Below are 19071 nucleotides of genomic sequence, written 5' to 3'. Positions count from 1 at the left end.
TATACCAGACATCTTCTCTTCAGTATATACAGCTATATACCAGACATCTTCTCTTCAGTGTATACAGCTATATACCAGACATCTTCTCTTCAGTATATACAGCTATATACCAGACATCTTCTCTTCAGTGTATACAGCTATATACCAGACATCTTCTCTTCAGTGTATACAGCTATATACCAGACATCTCTTCAGTGTATACAGCTATATACTAGACCGCTTCTCTTCAGCATATACAGCTATATACCAGACATCTTCTCTTCAGTGTATACAGCTATATACCAGACATCTTCTCTTCAGAGTATACAGCTATATACCAGACATCTTCTCTTCAGTGTATACAGCTATATACTAGACCGCTTCTCTTCAGCGTATACAGCTATATACCAGACATCTCTTCAGTGTATACAGCTATATACTAGACCGCTTCTCTTCAGCATATACAGCTATATACCAGACATCTTCTCTTCAGTGTATACAGCTATATACCAGACATCTCTTCAGTGTATACAGCTATATACTAGACCGCTTCTCTTCAGCGTATACAGCTATATACCAGACATCTTCTCTTCAGTGTATACAGCTATATACCAGACATCTTCTCTTCAGCGTATACAGCTATATACCAGACATCCTCTTTTCAGCATATACAGCTATATACCAGACCGCTTCTCTTCAGTGTATACAGCTATATACCAGACATATTCTCTTCAGTGTATACAGCTATATACCAGACCTCTTCTCTTCAGTGTGTACAGCTATATACCAGACCTTTTCTCTTCAGTGTATACAGCTATATACCAGACATATTCTCTTCAGTGTATACAGCTATATACCAGACCTCTTCTCTTCAGTGTGTACAGCTATATACCAGACATATTCTCTTCAGTGTATACACCTATATACCAGACATCTTCTCTTCAGTGTATACAGCTATATACCAGACATCCTCTCTTCAGCGTATACAGCTATATACCAGACATCCTCTCTTCAGCGTATACAGCTATATACCAGACATCCTCTCTTCAGCGTATACAGCTATATACCAGACATCCTCTCTTCAGTGTATACAGCTATATACCAGACATCCTCTCTTCAGGGTATACAGCTATATACCAGACATCCTCTCTTCAGGGTATACAGCTATATACCAGACAGCTTCTCTTCAGTGTATATAGCTATATACAAGACATCCTCTCCAGTGTATACATCTATATACCAGACATCCTCTCTTCAGCGTATACAGCTATATACCAGACATCCTCTCTTCAGCGTATACAGCTATATACCAGACATCCTTCTCTTCAGTGTATACAGCTACATACCAGTCATCTTCTCTTAAGTGTATAAGGCTATATACTGGATGTCTTCTCTTTAGTGTATACAGCTATATACTGGTAGTCTTCTTTTTACTGTATATCAGGTGTCCACCGCTTCATATACCAGTGTTGTGCTCCAGTGTACAGCTAAATGCCAGGTGTCCACTGCTCAGTGTATACAGCTATATACAAGTGGTCCACTCCTGCATAGGCATCAATATACCATGGGGGTGCTCCAGTGTACAACTATATCCCAGTTGTCTATTGCAAGGGATACAGCTTTATCCGTGGTGCCCATTGCATGGTACAGTCATGGCCATAAATGTTGGCACCCCTGAAATTTTTCAAGAAAATGTAAGTATTTCTCACAGGAAAGGATTGCAGTAACACATGTTTTGCTATACACATGTTTATTCCCTTTGTGTGTATTGGAACTAAACCAAAGAAGGCAGGAAAAAAGCAAATTGGACATAATGTCACCAAACTCCAAAAATGGTCTGGACTAAATTATTGGCACCCTTAACTTAATATTTGGTTTCACACCCTTTGGAAAAAATAACTGAAATAATTTGGTTCCTATAACCATCAATAAGCTTCTTACACCTCTCAGCCGGGATGTTGGACCACTCTTCCTTTGCAAACTGCTCCATGTCTCTCTTATTGGAAGGCGCCTTTTCCCAACAGCAATTTTAAAGGGGTACTCCGGCGCTTAGACATCTTATGCCCTATCCAAAGGATAGGGGATAAGATGCCTGATCGCTGGGGACCCCTGTGATCTTGCACGCCGCACCCCGTTTAAAATCAGTCCCTGGAGCGTGTTCGATCTGGGTCTGATTACTGTCAATCACTGCGCCGGAGCGTTGTGATGTCAAGGCTCCGCCTTGTGTGACGTCACGCTCCGCCCCCCTCAATGCAAGCCTATGGGAGGGGGTGTGACAGCTTTCCATTGGTAATCCTCAGATTTCATGATGTCTTGTACACATTCAAGGCCCCCAATGCCAGAGGCAGCAAAACAACCCCAAAACATCATTGACCTCCACCATATTTCACTGTAGGTAGTGTTCTTTTCTTTGTAGGCCTCATTCCGTTTTCGGTAAACAATAGAATGATTTGCTTTACCAAAAAGCTCTATCTTGGTCTCATCTGTCCACAAGACATTTTCCCAGAAGTTCATTTTGGCAAAATGTAGTATTGCTTTTTTCGGTCTCTGTGTCAGCAGTGGGGTCCTCCTGGGTCTCCTCCATAGTGGGGTCCTCCTGGGTCTCCTCCATAGTGGGGTCCTCCTGGGTCTCCTCCATAGTGGGGTCCTCCTGGGTCTCCTCCATAGTGGGGTCCTCCTGGGTCTCCTCCATAGTGGGGTCCGCCTGGGTCTCCTCCATAGTGGGGTCCGCCTGGGTCTCCTCCATAGTGGGGTCCGCCTGGGTCTCCTCCATAGTGGGGTCCTCCTGGGTCTCCTCCATAGTGGGGTCCTCCTGGGTCTCCTCCATAGCGTTTCATTTTATTTAAATGTGGACGGATAGTTCGCGCTGACACTGATGCTCCCTGAGCCTGCAGGACGGCTTGAATATCTTTGGAACTTGTTTGGGGCTGCTTATCCACCATCCGGACTATCCTGCGTTGACACCTTTCATCAATTCTTCTCTTCCGTCCTCACCCAGGGAGATTACCTACAGTGCCATGGGTTGTAAACTTCTTGATAATGTTGCGCACTGTGGACAAAGGCAAATCTAGATCTCTGGAGATTGTTGATATTTTTTACAATTTTTGGTTCTCATGTCCTCAGACAGTTCTCTTCTCCTCTTACTGTTGTCCATGTTTAGTGTGGCACACACAGACACAATGCAAAGACTAAGTGAACTTCTCTCCTTTTTATCTGCTTTCAGATGTGATTTTTATATTGCCCACACCTGTTACTTGCCCCAGGTGAGTATAAAGGAGCATCACATGCTTGAAACAATCTTATTTTTCCACAATCTTGACAGGGTGGCAATAATTTTGTCCAGCCCATTTTTCGAGTTCGGTGATAGAGATGAGCGAATTTACAGTAAATTCGATTCGTCACAAACTTCTCGGCTCGGCAGTTGATGCCTTATCCTGCATAAATTAGTTCAGCTTTCAGGTGCTCCGGTGGGCTGGAAAAGGTGGATACAGTCCTAGGAAAGAGTCTCCTAGGACTGTATCCACCTTTTCCAGCCCACCGGAGCACCTGAAAGCTGAACTCATTTATGCAGGATAAGCCATCAACTGCCGAGCCGAGAAGTTTGTGACGAATCGAATTTACTGTAAATTTGCTCATCTCTATTTGGTGACATTATGTCCAATTTGCTTTTTTCCTCCCTTTTTTGGTTTAGTTCCAATACACACAAAGGGAATAAACATGTGTATAGCAAAACATGTGTTACTGCATCTAGGATGTATCGGGAAATATAGCACAAAGTACAGATACAGACGTGGACAAATATGTTGTACCTTCTGTTAAAGACAGGAAACCCCACAATAGTCCCTGAAATAACTTTAAAGTGACAGAAGCAATAATGACTAAAATGTGCTAAAAATTATCTTTTGAAAATCAGACATTCCTTCTGAATTGTGATTCACCAGAATCATTTTGAACTTGGCCTGGATAAAAGAAATGATGGTATCCCTAGAAAACATAGGAAATAATTTGACAATAGGGACTTGTTACACTAAGGTGTGTCCTGGATTGTGTCACCGGTGTTTCTAAATGTATAATCCTTTAGTCTTCTTATTTAAAGGGTGAAAAGTAGTCACTGTGTTGTTTGGTATCTTGGTGTGAACCACATTGAACATGGACCACAGAATGCCAAGGAGAGAGTTGCCGCAGGAAATGATAGCCAAGCATGTTATAGGTGAAGTCTAGAAGACCTCTCCAAGCAGTTGATGTTCTTGTGGCTACAGTGTCACATACTATTCAGAAGTTTAAGGTCCATGGGGCTGTAGCCAACCGTCCATGGTCATAAGAGGAAAATTGATGACAAATTGAAGAGACTAATAATAGAGCTGGGCGGTATACCGGTTCATACCGAATACCGAAATTTTTGTGCTGCACGATATGAATTTTAACCCATACCGCAATACCGGTTTGGCCCCTCCCCCTCGGGAATGAATTAGCCCAGCGCTGTGCTGTCCCCATTGGGGAACTACTCACATGTCACCCGCGAGTGCTGTTCTGCCTCCCCCCAATTAATTATCAGCCTAGCGCTGTCCCCATCCTCCTGTTTGTTGCGGCCGCCGGTGATGACACTCTATACCAGTGGTCTTCAACCTGCGGACCTCCAGATGTTGCAAAAACTACAACTCTCAGCATGCATGCTGGGAGTTGTAGTTTTGCAATATCTGGAGGTCGGCAGGTTGAAGACCACTGCTCTATACTGTGCGGTATCCCTATGCCCGGGCTGCAAAAAATAAACAAAATAAACTTTATCTCGCCTCCTGTTGGTCAGGTACCGGCCTCATCTGCTTCCTAGGGAATGGAACGTTGGACAGCCGTCAGCCTATCACCGGCCGCAGCGATGTTCCGCCTTGGCCGCTGATAGGCTGAGCCCATTGTCATGTAAGAAGCCGTCCAGAGCTCCTTACATGACAGTGGGCTCAGCCTATCAGCGGCCGAGGCGGAACATCGTTGATAGTCCTGACGGCTGTCCGACGTTCCCGTCCCCCAGTGTAAGACTGACGTAGGAACGTGCGTTAGTTTATTTTGTCAGCGCCGGCGGCCGCAATAAACAGCATGAGGAGGGCAGCGCTAGTGGGTGACGTGAGTATTTACCCCGATGGGGGCAGCGCTGGGCTGATGATTAATTTTGGGGGGGGGGGGGGGGAGGAGGAGGAGGCGGAAATACCGTTATATACTGTGGAACCGCCGAAAGTTACAAAAATACCGTGATACACACATTTGGTCATACCGCCCAGCCCTAACTTATAATAAGAATGGTAACCAAAGAGTCCAGAACAACATCTACTGAAAAGAGATTAGAAGTGAACTCTGCGGTCAAGTTCCAGCAGTGTCAGATCCCACAGTCCATCACTGTTTAAAGGGGAACTCCGCTGGAAACAAGTGGAAAACAAATGTTGTCAAATGAACTGGTGCCAGAAAGTTAAGCAGATTTGTAAAATATTTCAAAATATGATCCCTTCCAGTACTTATCAGCTGCTTTACACTACAGAGAAAATTATGCAGTTCTTTCCAGTCTGACCACAGTGCTCTCTGCTGACACCTCTGTCCGTGTAAGGAACTGTCCAAATTAGAATCAAATCCCCATAGAAAACCTCTTCTACTCTGGACAGTTCCTGACATGGACAGAGGTGTCAGCAGAGAGCACTGTGTTGAGGCTGGAAAGAACTTCACACATTTCTCTGTAGTATACAGCAGCTGATAAGGGAAGGGTTAAGATTTTTAGAAAGAAGTCTCTTACAAATCTGTTTAACTTTCTGACACCAGTTGTTTTGAAAAAAAAATTTCCACTGAAGTTCCCCTTTAAGCCAAAGTGGACTAAATTGAAAATGACTCCTTAAAGGGGTACTCCAGTGCAAAGCATTTTTTTTTTAAATCAACTGTTGCCAGAAAGTTAAACATATTTGTAATTTTTTTTCAATTTAAAAATCTTAATCCTTCCTGTACTTATCAGCTGCCGTATACTACAGAGGAAATTCTTTTCTTTTTGAATTTCCTTTGTCTGACCACAGTGTTCTCTACTGACACCTTTGTACATGTCAGGAACTGTCCAGAGCAGGATAGGTTTTCTATGTGGATTTGCTCCTACTCTGGACAGTTCCTAAAATGGACAGAGGGGTCAGCAGAGAGCACTGTGGTCAGACGGAGAGGAAATTCAAAGAAAAGGACTTCCTGTGGAGCATACAGAAGCTGATAAGTACCGGAAGGATTAAAATGTTTAAATAAAGATTTGTATAACTTTCTGGAGCCAGTTGATTTAAAAAAAAAAAAAAAAATTGTTTTTCCAGTGGAGTACCCCTTTAATTGAGAAGGACACCATTGCTGAAAGCAAATAACAAGAAAGCAAGACTGGAACTTGCCAAAATGCATGTTGACAACCACAAAGCTTCTGGGAGAATGTTCCTTGGAAAATAAGACCATACCTACTGTGAAGCATGGAGGAGGCTCAGTTATGTTTTGGGGCAGTGCTGCACCTTAGCACATGGTGTCTTGAATCTTTGCATGGTACGATGGTTCTGGAGCGAAATGTGCAGCCTAGTGTCAGGAAGCTTTGTCTTGTCACATCATGGGTCCTCCAACAGGATTATGAACCAAAACACACAGCTAAAACACCTGAGAATGGCTAAGAGCAAAACATAGAACTATTGTGAAGTGGTTTCTATGAGCCCTGATCTGAATCTTATCCTTTTTAAAAATGTTACATTTTTGGGAAAACAAGCATTTTAGGTAAAAAAATAATTTTTTTTTTACATATTCAAAAGTCGTGAAACACCTGTGGGGTATAAAGGTTCACTTAACCCCTTGTTACGTTCTCCGAGGGGTATAGTTTCCAAAATGGTATGCCATGTGTTTTTTTTTTTTTTTTGCTGTCCTGGCACCATAGGGGCTTCCTAAATGCGGCATGCCCCCAGAGCAAAATTTGCTTCCAAAAAGCCAAATGTGACTCCTTCTCTTCTGAGACCTGTAGTGCGCCAGCAGAGCACTTTTCACCCCCATATGGGGTGTTTTCTAAATCGGGACAAATTGGGCTTCAAATTTTGAGGGGTATTTTCTGCTATTGCCCTTTTTAAAAATGTAAAATTTTTGGGAAAACAAGCATTTTAGGTAAAAATTTATTTTTATTTTTTTACATTTGCAAAAGTCGTGAAACACCTGTGGGGTATTAAGGCTCACTTTATCCCATGTTACATTCCCCGAGGGGTCTAGTTTCCAAAATAGTATGCCATGTGTTTTTTTTTTTTTTTTTTTTTTGCTGTTCTGGCACCATAAGGGCTTCCTAAAGGCGACATGCCCCCCAAAAACCATTTCAGAAAAACGTACTCTCCAAAATCCCCTTGTCACTCCTTCCCTTCTGAGCCCTCTACTGCGCCCGCCAAACAATTTACATAGACATATGAGGTATGTGCTTACTCGAGAGAAATTGGGCTACAAATACAAGTAAAAATTTTCTCCTTTTACCCCTTGCAAAAATTCAAAAATTGGGTCTACAAGAACATGCGAGTGTAAAAAAATGAAGATTTTGAATTTTCTCCTTCACTTTGCTGCTATTCCTGTGAAACACCTAAAGGGTTAAAACACTTACTGAATGTCATTATGAATACTTTGGGGGGTGCAGTTTTTATAATGGGGTCATTTATGGGGTATTTCTAATATGAAGACCCTTCAAATCCACCTCAAACCTGAACTGGTACCTGAAAAACATCGAGTTTGAAAATTTTGTGAAAAATTGGAAAATTGCTGCTGACCGTTGAAGCCCTCTGGTGTCTTCCAAAAGTAAAAACTCATAAATTTTATGATGCAAACATAAAGTAGACATATTGTATATGTGAACCAAAAAAAAATGTATTCGTAATATCCATTTTCCTTACAAGCAGAGAGCTTCAAAGTTTGAAAAATGCTAAATTTTCAAATTTTTCATCAAATTTACGGATTTTTCACCAAGAAAGGATGCAAGTTACCACAAAAATTTACCACTATGTTAAAGTAGAATATGTCACGAAAAAACAATCTCTGAATCAGAATGATAACTAAAAGCATTCCAGAGTTATTAATGTTTAAAGTGACAGTGGTCAGATGTGCAAAAAACGCTCCGGTCCTTAAGGCCAAAATGGGCTTGGTCCTGAAGGGGTTAACTGCCTCAAAATGTTGTGCAACAAAATATTAAGTTCAGAATCTCATCATTTTTGTTTACATTTTCATCAGTTATGTTTGAGTAATTTTTTTTTATTAATTATTTTGTCAGTGACTAGTAATTTCAGGGAACATTATGGGGTTTTCTATCTTTAATGGAAGGGTACCAACAATTGTGTCAATGGGGGAGATTTATCAAAGGATTTAGACTAATTTTTCCCATCTAAATTTGTCGCACAGAAAGTCGCAGTCTGTGTGACTTTTTTGCTACTTTTGCTTTAGAGGATTTTTAGAACATGATGCATTCTAGTCTATTTTAGACGGAAAAATGCATTGGTGCTGAATTTATCAAAAGCGACTTTTCAGCGACAAGTAGCATCGGCTGAAAGTACGCCGAAATGTCAGACCATGTTGGAGCAGGTTTAAATACAGTCTAAAGCATAGATCCCGAAGTCGCTGCGCAGAATTTATCAAAAGCGACTTTTCAGCGACAAGTAGCATCGGCTGAAAGTACGCTGAAATGTCAGACCATGTTGGAGCAGGTTTAAATACAGTCTAAAGCATAGATCCCGAAGTCGCTGTGCAGAATTTATCAAGAGCCGTGCGACTTTTGATAAATTAGCCTAACGCTCTGTAGTTTCGTCTATATTGATGCGGGACATAGACAGCTTTGATAAATCTCCCCCAATGTCTTTAACCCCTTAACGACCGCGAATGCACGGATGTCCGCCATTAACCCCTCCGATGCCGTGATCAATACAGATCACGGCATCTGTGGCATTGTGGCACTTTGATTGGATGATCGGATCGCCCGCAGCGCTGCTGCGGGGATCCGATCATCCAGCATGACAGCCGGAGGTCCCCTTACCTAGCTCCGGCCGTCTCCGGGGTCTTCTGCTCTGGTCTGCATTCGAGCAGACCAGAGCAGAAGATCACCGATAATACTGAGCAGTGCTGTGTCCTATACATAGCACTGAACAGTATTAGCAATCAAACAATTGCTATAGATAGTCCCCCTATTGGGACATAAAAAGTGTAAGAAAAATAAATTAAAAAAAGTTGAAAAATTTAAAAATAAAAAGTAAAAAAAAAAAGAAAAATCCCCTCCCCCAATAAAAATGAAAATTGTCCGTTTTTGCCATTTTACCCCCAAAAAGCGTAAACATTTTTTTAAAATAAACATATTTAGTATCGCCGCGTGTGTGAATGTCCGAACTATCAAAATATAATGTTAATGATCCCGTACGGTGAATGGCGTAAACATAAAAAATTTGGTCCAAAAATGCTGCTTTTTTGTCACATTTTATAAAAGAAAATAATAAAAAATGATCTAAAAGTTTTATATATGCAAATGTGGTATCTAAAAAAAAGTACAGATGACGGCGCAAAAAATGAGCCCTCATACCGCCCTATATACAGAAAAATGAAAAAGTTATAGGTGGTCAAAATAGGGCGATTTTTGATTACTGATTTTGTACAAAAAGTTTTAAAAAATATAAAAGTATCTAGCCATGGGTATCATTTTAATTGTATTGACCCACAGAATAAAGAACACATGTCATTTTTACCGTAAAGTGTGAAAACAAAACCCTCCAAAATGTGCAAAATTTAGGTTTTCATAAAAATTTCCTCCCTAAAAATTTTTTATTTTGGGTTCGCCGTACATTTTATGGTAAAATGAGAGGTTTCATTACAAAGTAAAATTGGTCACACAAAAAACAAGCCCTTATATGGGTCTTTAGATGGAAATATAAAAGAGTTATGGATTTTAGAAGGCGAGGAGGAAAAAACGAAAGCGCAAAAATAAAATTGGCCTGGTCCTTAAGGTGAAAATAGGCTTGGTCATTAAGGGGTTAAAGGGGTATTCCGCTGCTCAGTGTTTGGAACAAACTGTTCCGAATGCTGAAGCCGGGAGCTCATGACCACATAGCTCTGCCCCCTCATGACGTCACGCCCCCTCCCATAGACTTGCATTGAGGGGGTGGGGCTATGACATCACAAGCTCCCGACGCCAGCTCCAGCGTTGGGAACAGTTTGTTTCAAACGCTGAGCAGCGGAGTACCTCTTTAATGGGGGGACTGGTTGTAATGTGTGAGGGTTATTAAGTCTGGGGGAACACTAGGGTTATAGTATGGAGAATATCTGATTATTATAGTTCTCTAATCTACAGATCATATCCGGACACTTGGTGACCATGGCTGACCTCTGCCCTTGTATGTCACCTTTTTTTTTTAACCCTTGCTCGACAAGCAGGGGCAACACCAGCCGTGAAAAGGTGAACACTCAAGATCAATGACTGGACCCAGTGCTGAAGAATAAAGCAGGTGACATCCACCTTCGTCTTCCATGTTCATCCAGTACTTCCCGGATTGTGTGACACAACCCAGAGATCCCCACGTACACACCTGAACCCTCACAGGTAAAATTAAAATTGCAATGCTGCCTAGGAGTGGAGGTTCATACAGTGTCAGTGGCAGTGGTTTATCCCCCTTCAGAGTAACCTGTTTTGGATGCTGGTCATACATATATCTGGGAAGAGGGGCAAAAAATCTGAGCTTTAAAACATTGACCTACAGTTAAAATCATAAGAGGTCATACACTTACAGAAGCAATCCGGGGTTTTTTATTTTTTTTGCCCATATCATGCACACTCCCCATCACAGGAAGTTCTTTTCTTTTTGAATTTCCTTTCTGACTGACCACAGTGCTCTCTGCTGACACCTCTGTCCATTTTAGGAACTGTCCAGAGCAGGAGCAAATCCCCATAGCAAACCTCTCCTGCTCTGGACAGTTCCTAAAATGGACAGAGGTGTCTGCAGAGACAATAGAGAACAGGTGCAATGTTCCGACCGCAATGGTTTTTGTCAAAGACCCATTGCAGTCAAAACGTTGCACATGCTCTGTATTAGGATGCCAGTATAGATGGGAACTCTTCTCTGTTTGGATTTTGTTGGGATTTCTATCTGGTAATTCTGTTATGCTGATTTGCTTCCTAATACCTCTGTAAGGATATGTTCAGACGAGTGGATCCACAGCGTATTTTACGCTGCAGATCCGCCGCTTAAAAGGGTTATCCAGGAAAAACTTTTTTATATATATGAACTGGCTCCAGAAAGTTAAACAGATTTGTAAATTAATTCTATTAAAAAAAATCTTAGTCCTTTCAGTACTTATAAGCTGCTGAAGTTGAGTTGTTCTTTTCTGTCTAAGTGCTCTCTGATGACACCTGTCTTGGGAACTGTCCAGAGTAGAAGTAAAACCCCATAGCAAACCTCTCCTACTCTGTGCAGTTCCCGAGACAAGCAGAGATGTCAGCAGAGAGCACTGTTGCCAGACAGAAAAGAACAACTCAACTTCAACAGCTGGTAATTATTGGAAGGATTAAGATTTTTTAATAGAAGTAATCCACAAATCTGTTTAACTTTCTGGAGCCAGTTGATATATAAAAAAAAAAGTTTTTTCCTGGAATACCCCTTTAAGGACCCCTACAGGGTGCCTTTAGATGTGCCTGCTCAGAGTGGCAATACGCAGCTACGAGCAGACACACTGCTGCGATGTGCGAGTTTCTGCGCATGCGCGGTGTACTCGCACCCATCGCAGGTGCTCCCCCTGCTCCCTGAGCTAGGCCGAGAGCAGCCGCGATGTGCGAGTATTCTGCGCATGTGCGTGGCGACTCGCACATCGTAGTGTGTCTGCTCGTAGCAGCAGATTGCTGCTCCGAGCAGGCACCTGTAAAGGCTGCATACAGCAGACCTTCAGCGGCAGATCCGCAACGTAATACGGGCTGAGGATCTGCTCGTGTGAACGTACCCTAAAAGTGATGTTTAGCTGACTTAGGTGCTGCTGAATTACTTTTCTTCTGTACATTTTAACTAGTAGGTGCTAGCAGTATTTTTTTATATCGGTAGCACAATACTACAAGCTGCTAGTTAGTGATGGACCCTGTCGACCGGTCATACACTCAGTCTGGACAACGCTTTATTTCACAGGATCTTTTATTGGTTTCTTGCTATGTATGTACAGTGCAGCAATGCTGAATCATTCCAGAAGAAATGTCTGTTATTCTCTTCATGTCCAAGGAGGGGATGTGACAATAGTTGGACTTGTGCTGCACTCACTGATCAGTAAGGATCTTCTGTGGGATGTTACTGGGGGACCTTTCCATTTTTAACAGATCTCCAGCTTCCTCCATGTAAACCAACAAAAGCTGTACAGCCTTTCACCTGTATTCAGGACCACAAGGCCTTAAGCCTGGAAGCGGGGCCAGGTCTTCAGAGTGTTGTAGAAGGTGTTTCCTGGGCACTCAGTTGCGGTGACGTTACGATGCCCCTTCAGGATATAGGCAGACTTGATGTATCCTCTGGAGACTCCACAACTGATGAGATTCTTGGCAGCATTCTGGGCTGCGGTTGTGGGGTTACTGCCTGGAATAACACAGCAGAGGTTATTATGTTATCAGTAGTTCTCCCTTTATACCTGGATTATGTCTGAAATGCCGGCAGACGGGAACCCAATATCTATACACTAATTGTGACCTGAGCGGTTCTCTGCGAAGCCCCCAGACATCCCCCCCAACTCACTTGTGAAGGTTCCGATTAAGTTGATACCGATGGAATTAGAGTTGTAGTTTGGAGCATGAGCACCAACAGATGTCCAGCCACGGCCTTCAAATATGGAGCCATCTCCTCCAACCAGGAAGCTGCAAAACACAAAGGCCTGGTTACCTACATGATCCAGCTGAGCTCTGGGATCATGTACCTGCAGCCACTTACCTGTATCCTATGTCACACCAACCATTGGAGGTCATGTGGTAGTTCTGGACATTCTTGGTCTGAGTGATGCAGGTGGACTGGGATGAACAGGAGGCACCAGCAGTGTGGTGGACAATCACATAGGTGACTGGAGTGGCCATGGCCGTCCTGCAAGTTGCAGCCTTTCCCCCCCACTGGGATTTAGTGAGGATGGTGGGGCAGCCTGTGGGGGGAAGAGAGAAGCATTACTATTCATTATTAGAGGGAATGTGCCACCTTTTGCTTTTTATTAGTAGTTGTAACCAGAATTGCAGTGATGAGACTCCACCCTCTCTTTCCAAAGCCAGAGGATTGATGGGAAATGTAAACGACATAAGAAATTAATTTCACTTAGAAACAATCAAACTGGGGGGGGGCTTCTTAAACTATTAAAATAACATGTTATCTATGACCCAAGTGAACGTAGTCAGAAATAAAATACTCCATGCTAGAATTGCTGCTTTTTTGGTGACTTCACCTCCAAAAAAAAACAAGGTTTAAAAAAAATCAAATCTATATGTATCACAAGATAGTAGTGGTAAAGACTACAGATCTCCCCGCAAAAAAATGAGTCTTTGCACAGCTCCATAGACAGAAAACATCAAAATTGGGTGATGCAAAGCAATTTTTTTTTTTTTTTTTTTTATACTAAAACATTGCCAAAATAATGTTAGTGGTATAGCTGTGATCAAACCAAACTGCAGAACATAAGCTGAGATTACGTGAGGGGCAATATCGGGAGATCTACGGAGGGGACAGGTGGTATATGGCCTTGTATGTCATGGTTAACCCTTTGATTCTGGGTAATGGGTCGCAGATCATGCCAGGAAATGTCAGAGGGGAGAGGCAGAGGAGAAGTGGATTAGTCAGGCTACAGAGTTAAGGATGGATGGATTGGAGGGGAGCAAGAGTGTTTGATAGAAGGCCACAGACGAGGATGTTGCAGTAGTAGTAGATGATGACGTGGACATGTCACAGTAGTTTGGGTGAGAAAGGAATGGATTCAAGAAATGTTTCTGAAGTGGAGGCAACAGGAGGTGGTGAGGGCCTGGATGTGTAGTTTCGTAGGCAAAGGAGAATTATTGGAAACACCAAGACACTTGTGGTACTGAGCAGAGAGTGAAGCCATTGACTATCTGCAGTTGATAGATTGGATTGGGGGGGGGGGGGAGGGTGCAACGAGATTGATAATAAATTGTTTTATCCATGTAGAGTTTTAGAAAGTGGTAGGAGGAGAAGGTAGATATAGCCAACAGACACTGGGATCCTAGTCAGCAGAGAGGTGACATCTGGATCAAAGAGGTGACATCTGGATCTGTCATCAGCATAAAGGTGATATCTAAAGCCATGGAACTCCATGATCTGTCCCAGGCCAAAAGTATATATGGATTAGAGTAGGGGGCCCAGGACAGAGCCTTGTGGGACACCAACTACAGTGAGAGGGTATGGTTTGTGAGTACAAATTTGTGATTCTGAGGGATGAGAGACATTGTAGTAGGAGAAAGTAGTCAACTTTTTTTTATTTTTTTTATATGAAAATAACTTTATTTGCAATCAGTTGTCAAGTGGTCGACTGTCAAAAGGTCAAGGAGAAGGAGCACAGAGTATTGGTGTGAGGCTATGGTGGTCAACAGATCATTGGCCACCTCGGTTAGGGTAATTGCAATAGACTGGTGAGGATGGAGTTGGAGGAGAGGTGGGAGGACATATCAGGGTAGACATGTTAAAGACGTTTTGAGGCAAAGGGGAAAAATGAGATGGGGTGGTAGCTTGACAAAAAGGATGGGTGGAGAAATGGCTCTGAGGATGGGTGTAATGGTTACATGTTTAAATGATAAAGGAAAAATGCCAGTGTTTAGTGATAGGTTGAAGAGATGGGTTAGGACTGAGATGAACACTGTATTACATTTGGGGATACGGTGGGATAGGATTGGGTCAAGTGTATAGGTGGTGAGATGCAATGTGTTGAGTAGTTTTAAGAGCTTCTCTTTGGTAAGGGTGGAAACGTTATGGGGGAAGAGCACTAGGTGGGTGCGCAGATGTTTTGTGGGGACTGCAAGTTAAAGCTTTCTCTGATGATGTCAGCTGAGATGAGAGATGTGGGGGTGATGGTGGGGAGACAGAGAAGGGAGTAAGGCTGGGTTCACACCACGTTTTGTTAATACTGGGATCGTTTGAATGAGCCGACCAGAGTCAGACAGTGACTCCGGTCGGCTCATTTTTGCCCTGTATCTGCTTTTGTGACCGGACCTAAAACCATGGTATACCCCGGTTGGCTCATTCAAATTAATGAGATGTGGGCCGGGTCCGCCTGGGGTACGGGATCTGGTCCCCGTATTAACAAATCGTGGTGTGAACCCAGCCTTTAAAGAGTTGCTTGGGGTTGTGTAAGAGCGATATGACAGAAGTAAAGTCTAGCAGAAGGGTGTACAGTTGAGTTAATACAGACTTATTATGCCTTGAAGTCAGTTTAATCTACTGGACAACCAGTTGTTATAAGATTTTTGTACTTACATTGTGCAAGGGTGCACAGGGCGAGGAGGGCGAAGAGTCGCAGCATGACTGATAGGATCCTGGGTGGAAAAGAGAAAACAGAATGAATGACTAAAAGAAATCGACATGGCGCCTTATCATGCAGATGTCCCTGATCAACTGGTTGGTGCAAATAAAGATTTCCTAATTTCATCAACTTTCATGGATTTCAGCAGCGCTGATGAGCATTTTTCCTGGTTATTGGACACTGATTGAGAGGAGACTGCAGAACAGGGAGGCATGAACAGTAGAGCCATGTAAAGCCAGTAGTGCCATGCCTCCATAGGTCAGCAATATTGTGGGGTATAGGAAGACTGTGTCTATAGGTCAGGAATAGTGTGGGGTATAGGAAGACTGTGTCTATAGGTCAGGAATAGTGTGGGGTATAGGAAGACTGTGTCTATAGGTCAGGAATAGTGTGGGGTATAGGAAGACTGTGTCTATAGGTCAGGAATAGTGTGGGGTATAGGAAGACTGTGTCTATAAGTCAGGAATAGTGTGGGGTATAGGAAGACTGTGTCTATAGGTCAGGAATAGTGTGGGGTATAGGAAGACTGTGTCTATAGGTCAGGAATAGTGTGGGGTATAGGAAGACTGTGTCTATAGGTCAGGAATAGTGTGGGGTATAGGAAGACTGTGTCTATAGGTCAGGAATAGTGTGGGGTATAGGAAGACTGTGTCTATAGGTAAGGAATAGTGTGGGGTATAGGAAGACTGTGTCTATAAGTCAGGAATAGTGTGGGGTATAGGAAGACTGTGTCTATAGGTCAGGAATAGTGTGGGGTATAGGAAGACTGTGTCTATAGGTCAGGAATAGTGTGGGGTATAGGAAGACTGTGTCTATAGGTCAGGAATAGTGTGGGGTATAGGAAGACTGTGTCTATAGGTAAGGAATAGTGTGGGGTATAGGAAGACTGTGTCTATAGGTCAGGAATAGTGTGGGGTATAGGAAGACTGTGTCTATAGGTCAGGAATAGTGTGGGGTATAGTAAGACTGTGTCTATAGGTAAGGAATAGTGTGGGGTATAGGAAGACTGTGTCTATAGGTCAGGAATAGTGTGGGGTATAGGAAGACTGTGTCTATAGGTAAGGAATAGTGTGGGGTATAGGAAGACTGTGTCTATAGGTAAGGAATAGTGTGGGGTATAGGAAGACTGTGTCTATAGGTCAGGAATAGTGTGGGGTATAGGAAGACTGTGTCTATAGGTCAGGAATAGTGTGGGGTATAGGAAGACTGTGTCTATAAGTCAGGAATAGTGTGGGGTATAGGAAGACTGTGTCTATAGGTAAGGAATAGTGTGGGGTATAGGAAGACTGTGTCTATAGGTCAGGAATAGTGTGGGGTATAGGAAGACTGTGTCTATAAGTCAGGAATATTGTGGGGTATAGGAAGACTGTGTCTATAGGTCTGGAATAGTGTGGGGTATAGGAAGACTGTGTCTATAGGTAAGGAATAGTGTGGGGTATAGGAAGACTGTGTCTATAGGTCAGGAATAGTGTGGGGTATAGGAAGACTGTGTCTATAGGTAAGGAATAGTGTGGGGTATAGGAAGACTGTGTCTATAGGTAAGGAATAGTGTGGGGTATAGGAAGACTGTGTCTATAGGTCAGGAATAGTGTGGGGTATAGGAAGACTGTGTCTATAGGTAAGGAATAGTGTGGGGTATAGGAAGACTGTGTCTATAGGTCAGGAATAGTGTGGGGTATAGGAAGACTGTGTCTATAGGTAAGGAATAGTGTGGGGTATAGGAAGACTGTGTCTATAGGTCAGGAATAGTGTGGGGTATAGGAAGACTGTGTCTATAGGTCAGGAATAGTGTGGGGTATAGGAAGACTGTGTCTATAGGTCAGGAATAGTGTGGGGTATAGGAAGACTGTGTCTATAGGTCAGGAATAGTGTGGGGTATAGGAAGACTGTGTCTATAGGTCAGGAATAGTGTTGGAGATAGTGTGTCTGTGTCTGTAGATCAAAAATAGTGATATTATATTGCAGACTATAGTGCGGTTATGTCTGTAGATCTCGAATAGTGACAAATAATGCAGGGTATAGTGCGGCTGTGTGTATTTCAGTGTTGTTGTGTTCCCCGTGTAGGTATGATGTGCAGCACTCACCTGCTTGTGGCGTACCTGGCATCTCCTTCCTCGCTGCTCTCACATTTTATCCCCTCACCGGTGTTTATCAGTGACCTTGAGCGATGATTGACGGGGGAGGACACATGATTGGAGTTTCGGTGTTACGATGGGGGGTGGATATTTTGCACTCGCATCATCTGGCCTGTAATCATGGAGCTCACACCGTCAGGTGCGCTGCATCTACTTTTAGATTTGACCAATCATAACACATGTGAATACTACACATACAGCTGTGATGTGTGCAATACTGCCACCCAACGTCCCCCCCGACACAGTCCAAATATGTGTTCCCCCTAGATGATGTCTTGTACTGTGTTTATGTAAGTGGAGGGTATGTTTGCTGGAGCCTGGCTGCAGACCTCAGACCCTTTCAGACAATTTCAGATACTTTGCTATGACACTTGGAATTTTGACATTTCTCTTGATCATCTTTAAGACTTTCTTTCTACATCTTGACTTTAGTCACCTGTGGGGGGAACTTATCAAGAAATTTAAAGCTTTTTTTGCTCTACAATACTAGTACAAATTTTGTCGCATGTTGTACCCTTTTTTTTTTTTTTTTTAAAGGGGTACTCCACTGCTCAGCGTTTGGAACAAACTGTTCCGAGTGCTGGACCCAAGCCGGGAGCTTGTGACGTCAAAGCCCAGCCCCCTCATGGCATCATGCCCCGCCCCCTCAATGCAAGTCTATGGGAGGGGGCGTGACGGCTGTCACGCCCCCTCCCATAGACTTGCATTGAGGGGGGCGTGATGTCATGAGGGGGGGTGGGGCTATGACGTCACGAGCTCCCGGCCCGGCTCCAGCATTCGGAACAGTTTGTTCCAAATGCTAAGCAGCGGAGTACCCCTTTAAACTTTGCAGTGGTTAATTACTCATAACATGTGACAGATTTATATTTGTCTTATAAAATGTTGCATATGCCTTATAAAAAAATTTTTTATGGGTTTTATTTTACTGCTGTTAAAAATTTTTTTACTTTTTCTACAAAAATTTGTATGCTTAAAGTTAAAATTGTCCTGTTGTGACCCCTATAACGTTTATTTTTCCATATACGGATCTTCTTTTGCGCCATGATCTGCAAATTTCATCAGTACCATTTTGGATTTGATGGGACTTTTTTTTTTAATCACTTTTTATATTTTCTTTTTGTAATAGATGAAGTGATAAAAAATCAGCAATTCTGGCATTTGGTATTTGTTTACCTTTACGCCCTTCACCGTGCGGGTTTATTAACATTATATTTTAATAGTTCAGACATTTCCGCACACGGCTATACCAAATATGTTTAGTTTTTTGTTTACAATATTTCCTTTTGAAAATAGGAAAAGGGGTGTTATATATAATTTTATTAGGGGAGGGGCTTATTCACACTTATTAACACTTCTTTATTTTATTCACTATTTTTCAATCTCTATAGGAGATTATTAAAAACAATCTAAATACTGAGCATTACTATGCCAAACCATAGTGTGG

The 19071-nt window shown here is 42.7% G+C and overlaps 2 protein-coding genes across 7 annotated transcripts in view; one reads left to right on the top strand and one right to left on the bottom strand.

The window, feature by feature from the left end:
• The window catches only part of LOC130291653 (peptidoglycan-recognition protein SC2-like), a 43563-nt gene that overhangs the window by 185 nt on the left and 24307 nt on the right, over positions 1–19071 (top strand). For 4 of the 6 annotated variants that reach the window (XM_056540656.1, XM_056540655.1, XM_056540661.1 and 1 more), the window contains exon 2: positions 10313–10561. The gene's annotated coding sequence lies outside the window, so the exon portion shown is untranslated. Of the gene's footprint in view, positions 1–1376; positions 1674–4075; positions 4190–10312; positions 10562–19071 lie in introns of those variants that run through there. The other 2 variants (XM_056540659.1, XM_056540658.1) reach the window with 2 other exon arrangements.
• LOC130291654 (peptidoglycan-recognition protein SC2-like) lies at positions 11773–18026 on the bottom strand. Its single transcript, XM_056540662.1, has 5 exons — positions 17577–18026; positions 15447–15505; positions 12915–13116; positions 12723–12841; positions 11773–12566 (listed from the first exon to the last, which is right to left on the bottom strand). The coding sequence occupies exons 2-5, from the start codon at positions 15490–15492 to the stop codon at positions 12388–12390; spliced, it is 546 nt and encodes a 181-aa protein (XP_056396637.1). The 5' UTR covers positions 15493–15505; positions 17577–18026; the 3' UTR covers positions 11773–12387.

Source organism: Hyla sarda, chromosome 9, assembly GCF_029499605.1.
Source record: "Hyla sarda isolate aHylSar1 chromosome 9, aHylSar1.hap1, whole genome shotgun sequence".
NCBI classification, from domain to species: Eukaryota; Metazoa; Chordata; class Amphibia; order Anura; family Hylidae; genus Hyla; species Hyla sarda.
Note: the sequence above shows the minus strand (reverse complement) of the source record. Positions and strands in the feature narration are given on the sequence as shown.

What these genes read in the sequence shown, in the direction of transcription:
- LOC130291654 (XM_056540662.1), bottom strand. Translation starts at nt 15,492, where the DNA reads ATGCTGCGACTCTTCGCCCTCCTCGCCCTGTGCACCCTTGCACAAT. An exon ending in CCTGTGCACCCTTGCACAAT is followed by an intron (nt 13,117 to 15,446) that starts GTAAGTACAAAA and finishes TTCCCCCCACAG; the next exon opens with GCTGCCCCACCATCCTCACT. An exon ending in TGGTGTGACATAGGATACAG is followed by an intron (nt 12,842 to 12,914) that starts GTAAGTGGCTGC and finishes TGTGTTTTGCAG; the next exon opens with CTTCCTGGTTGGAGGAGATG.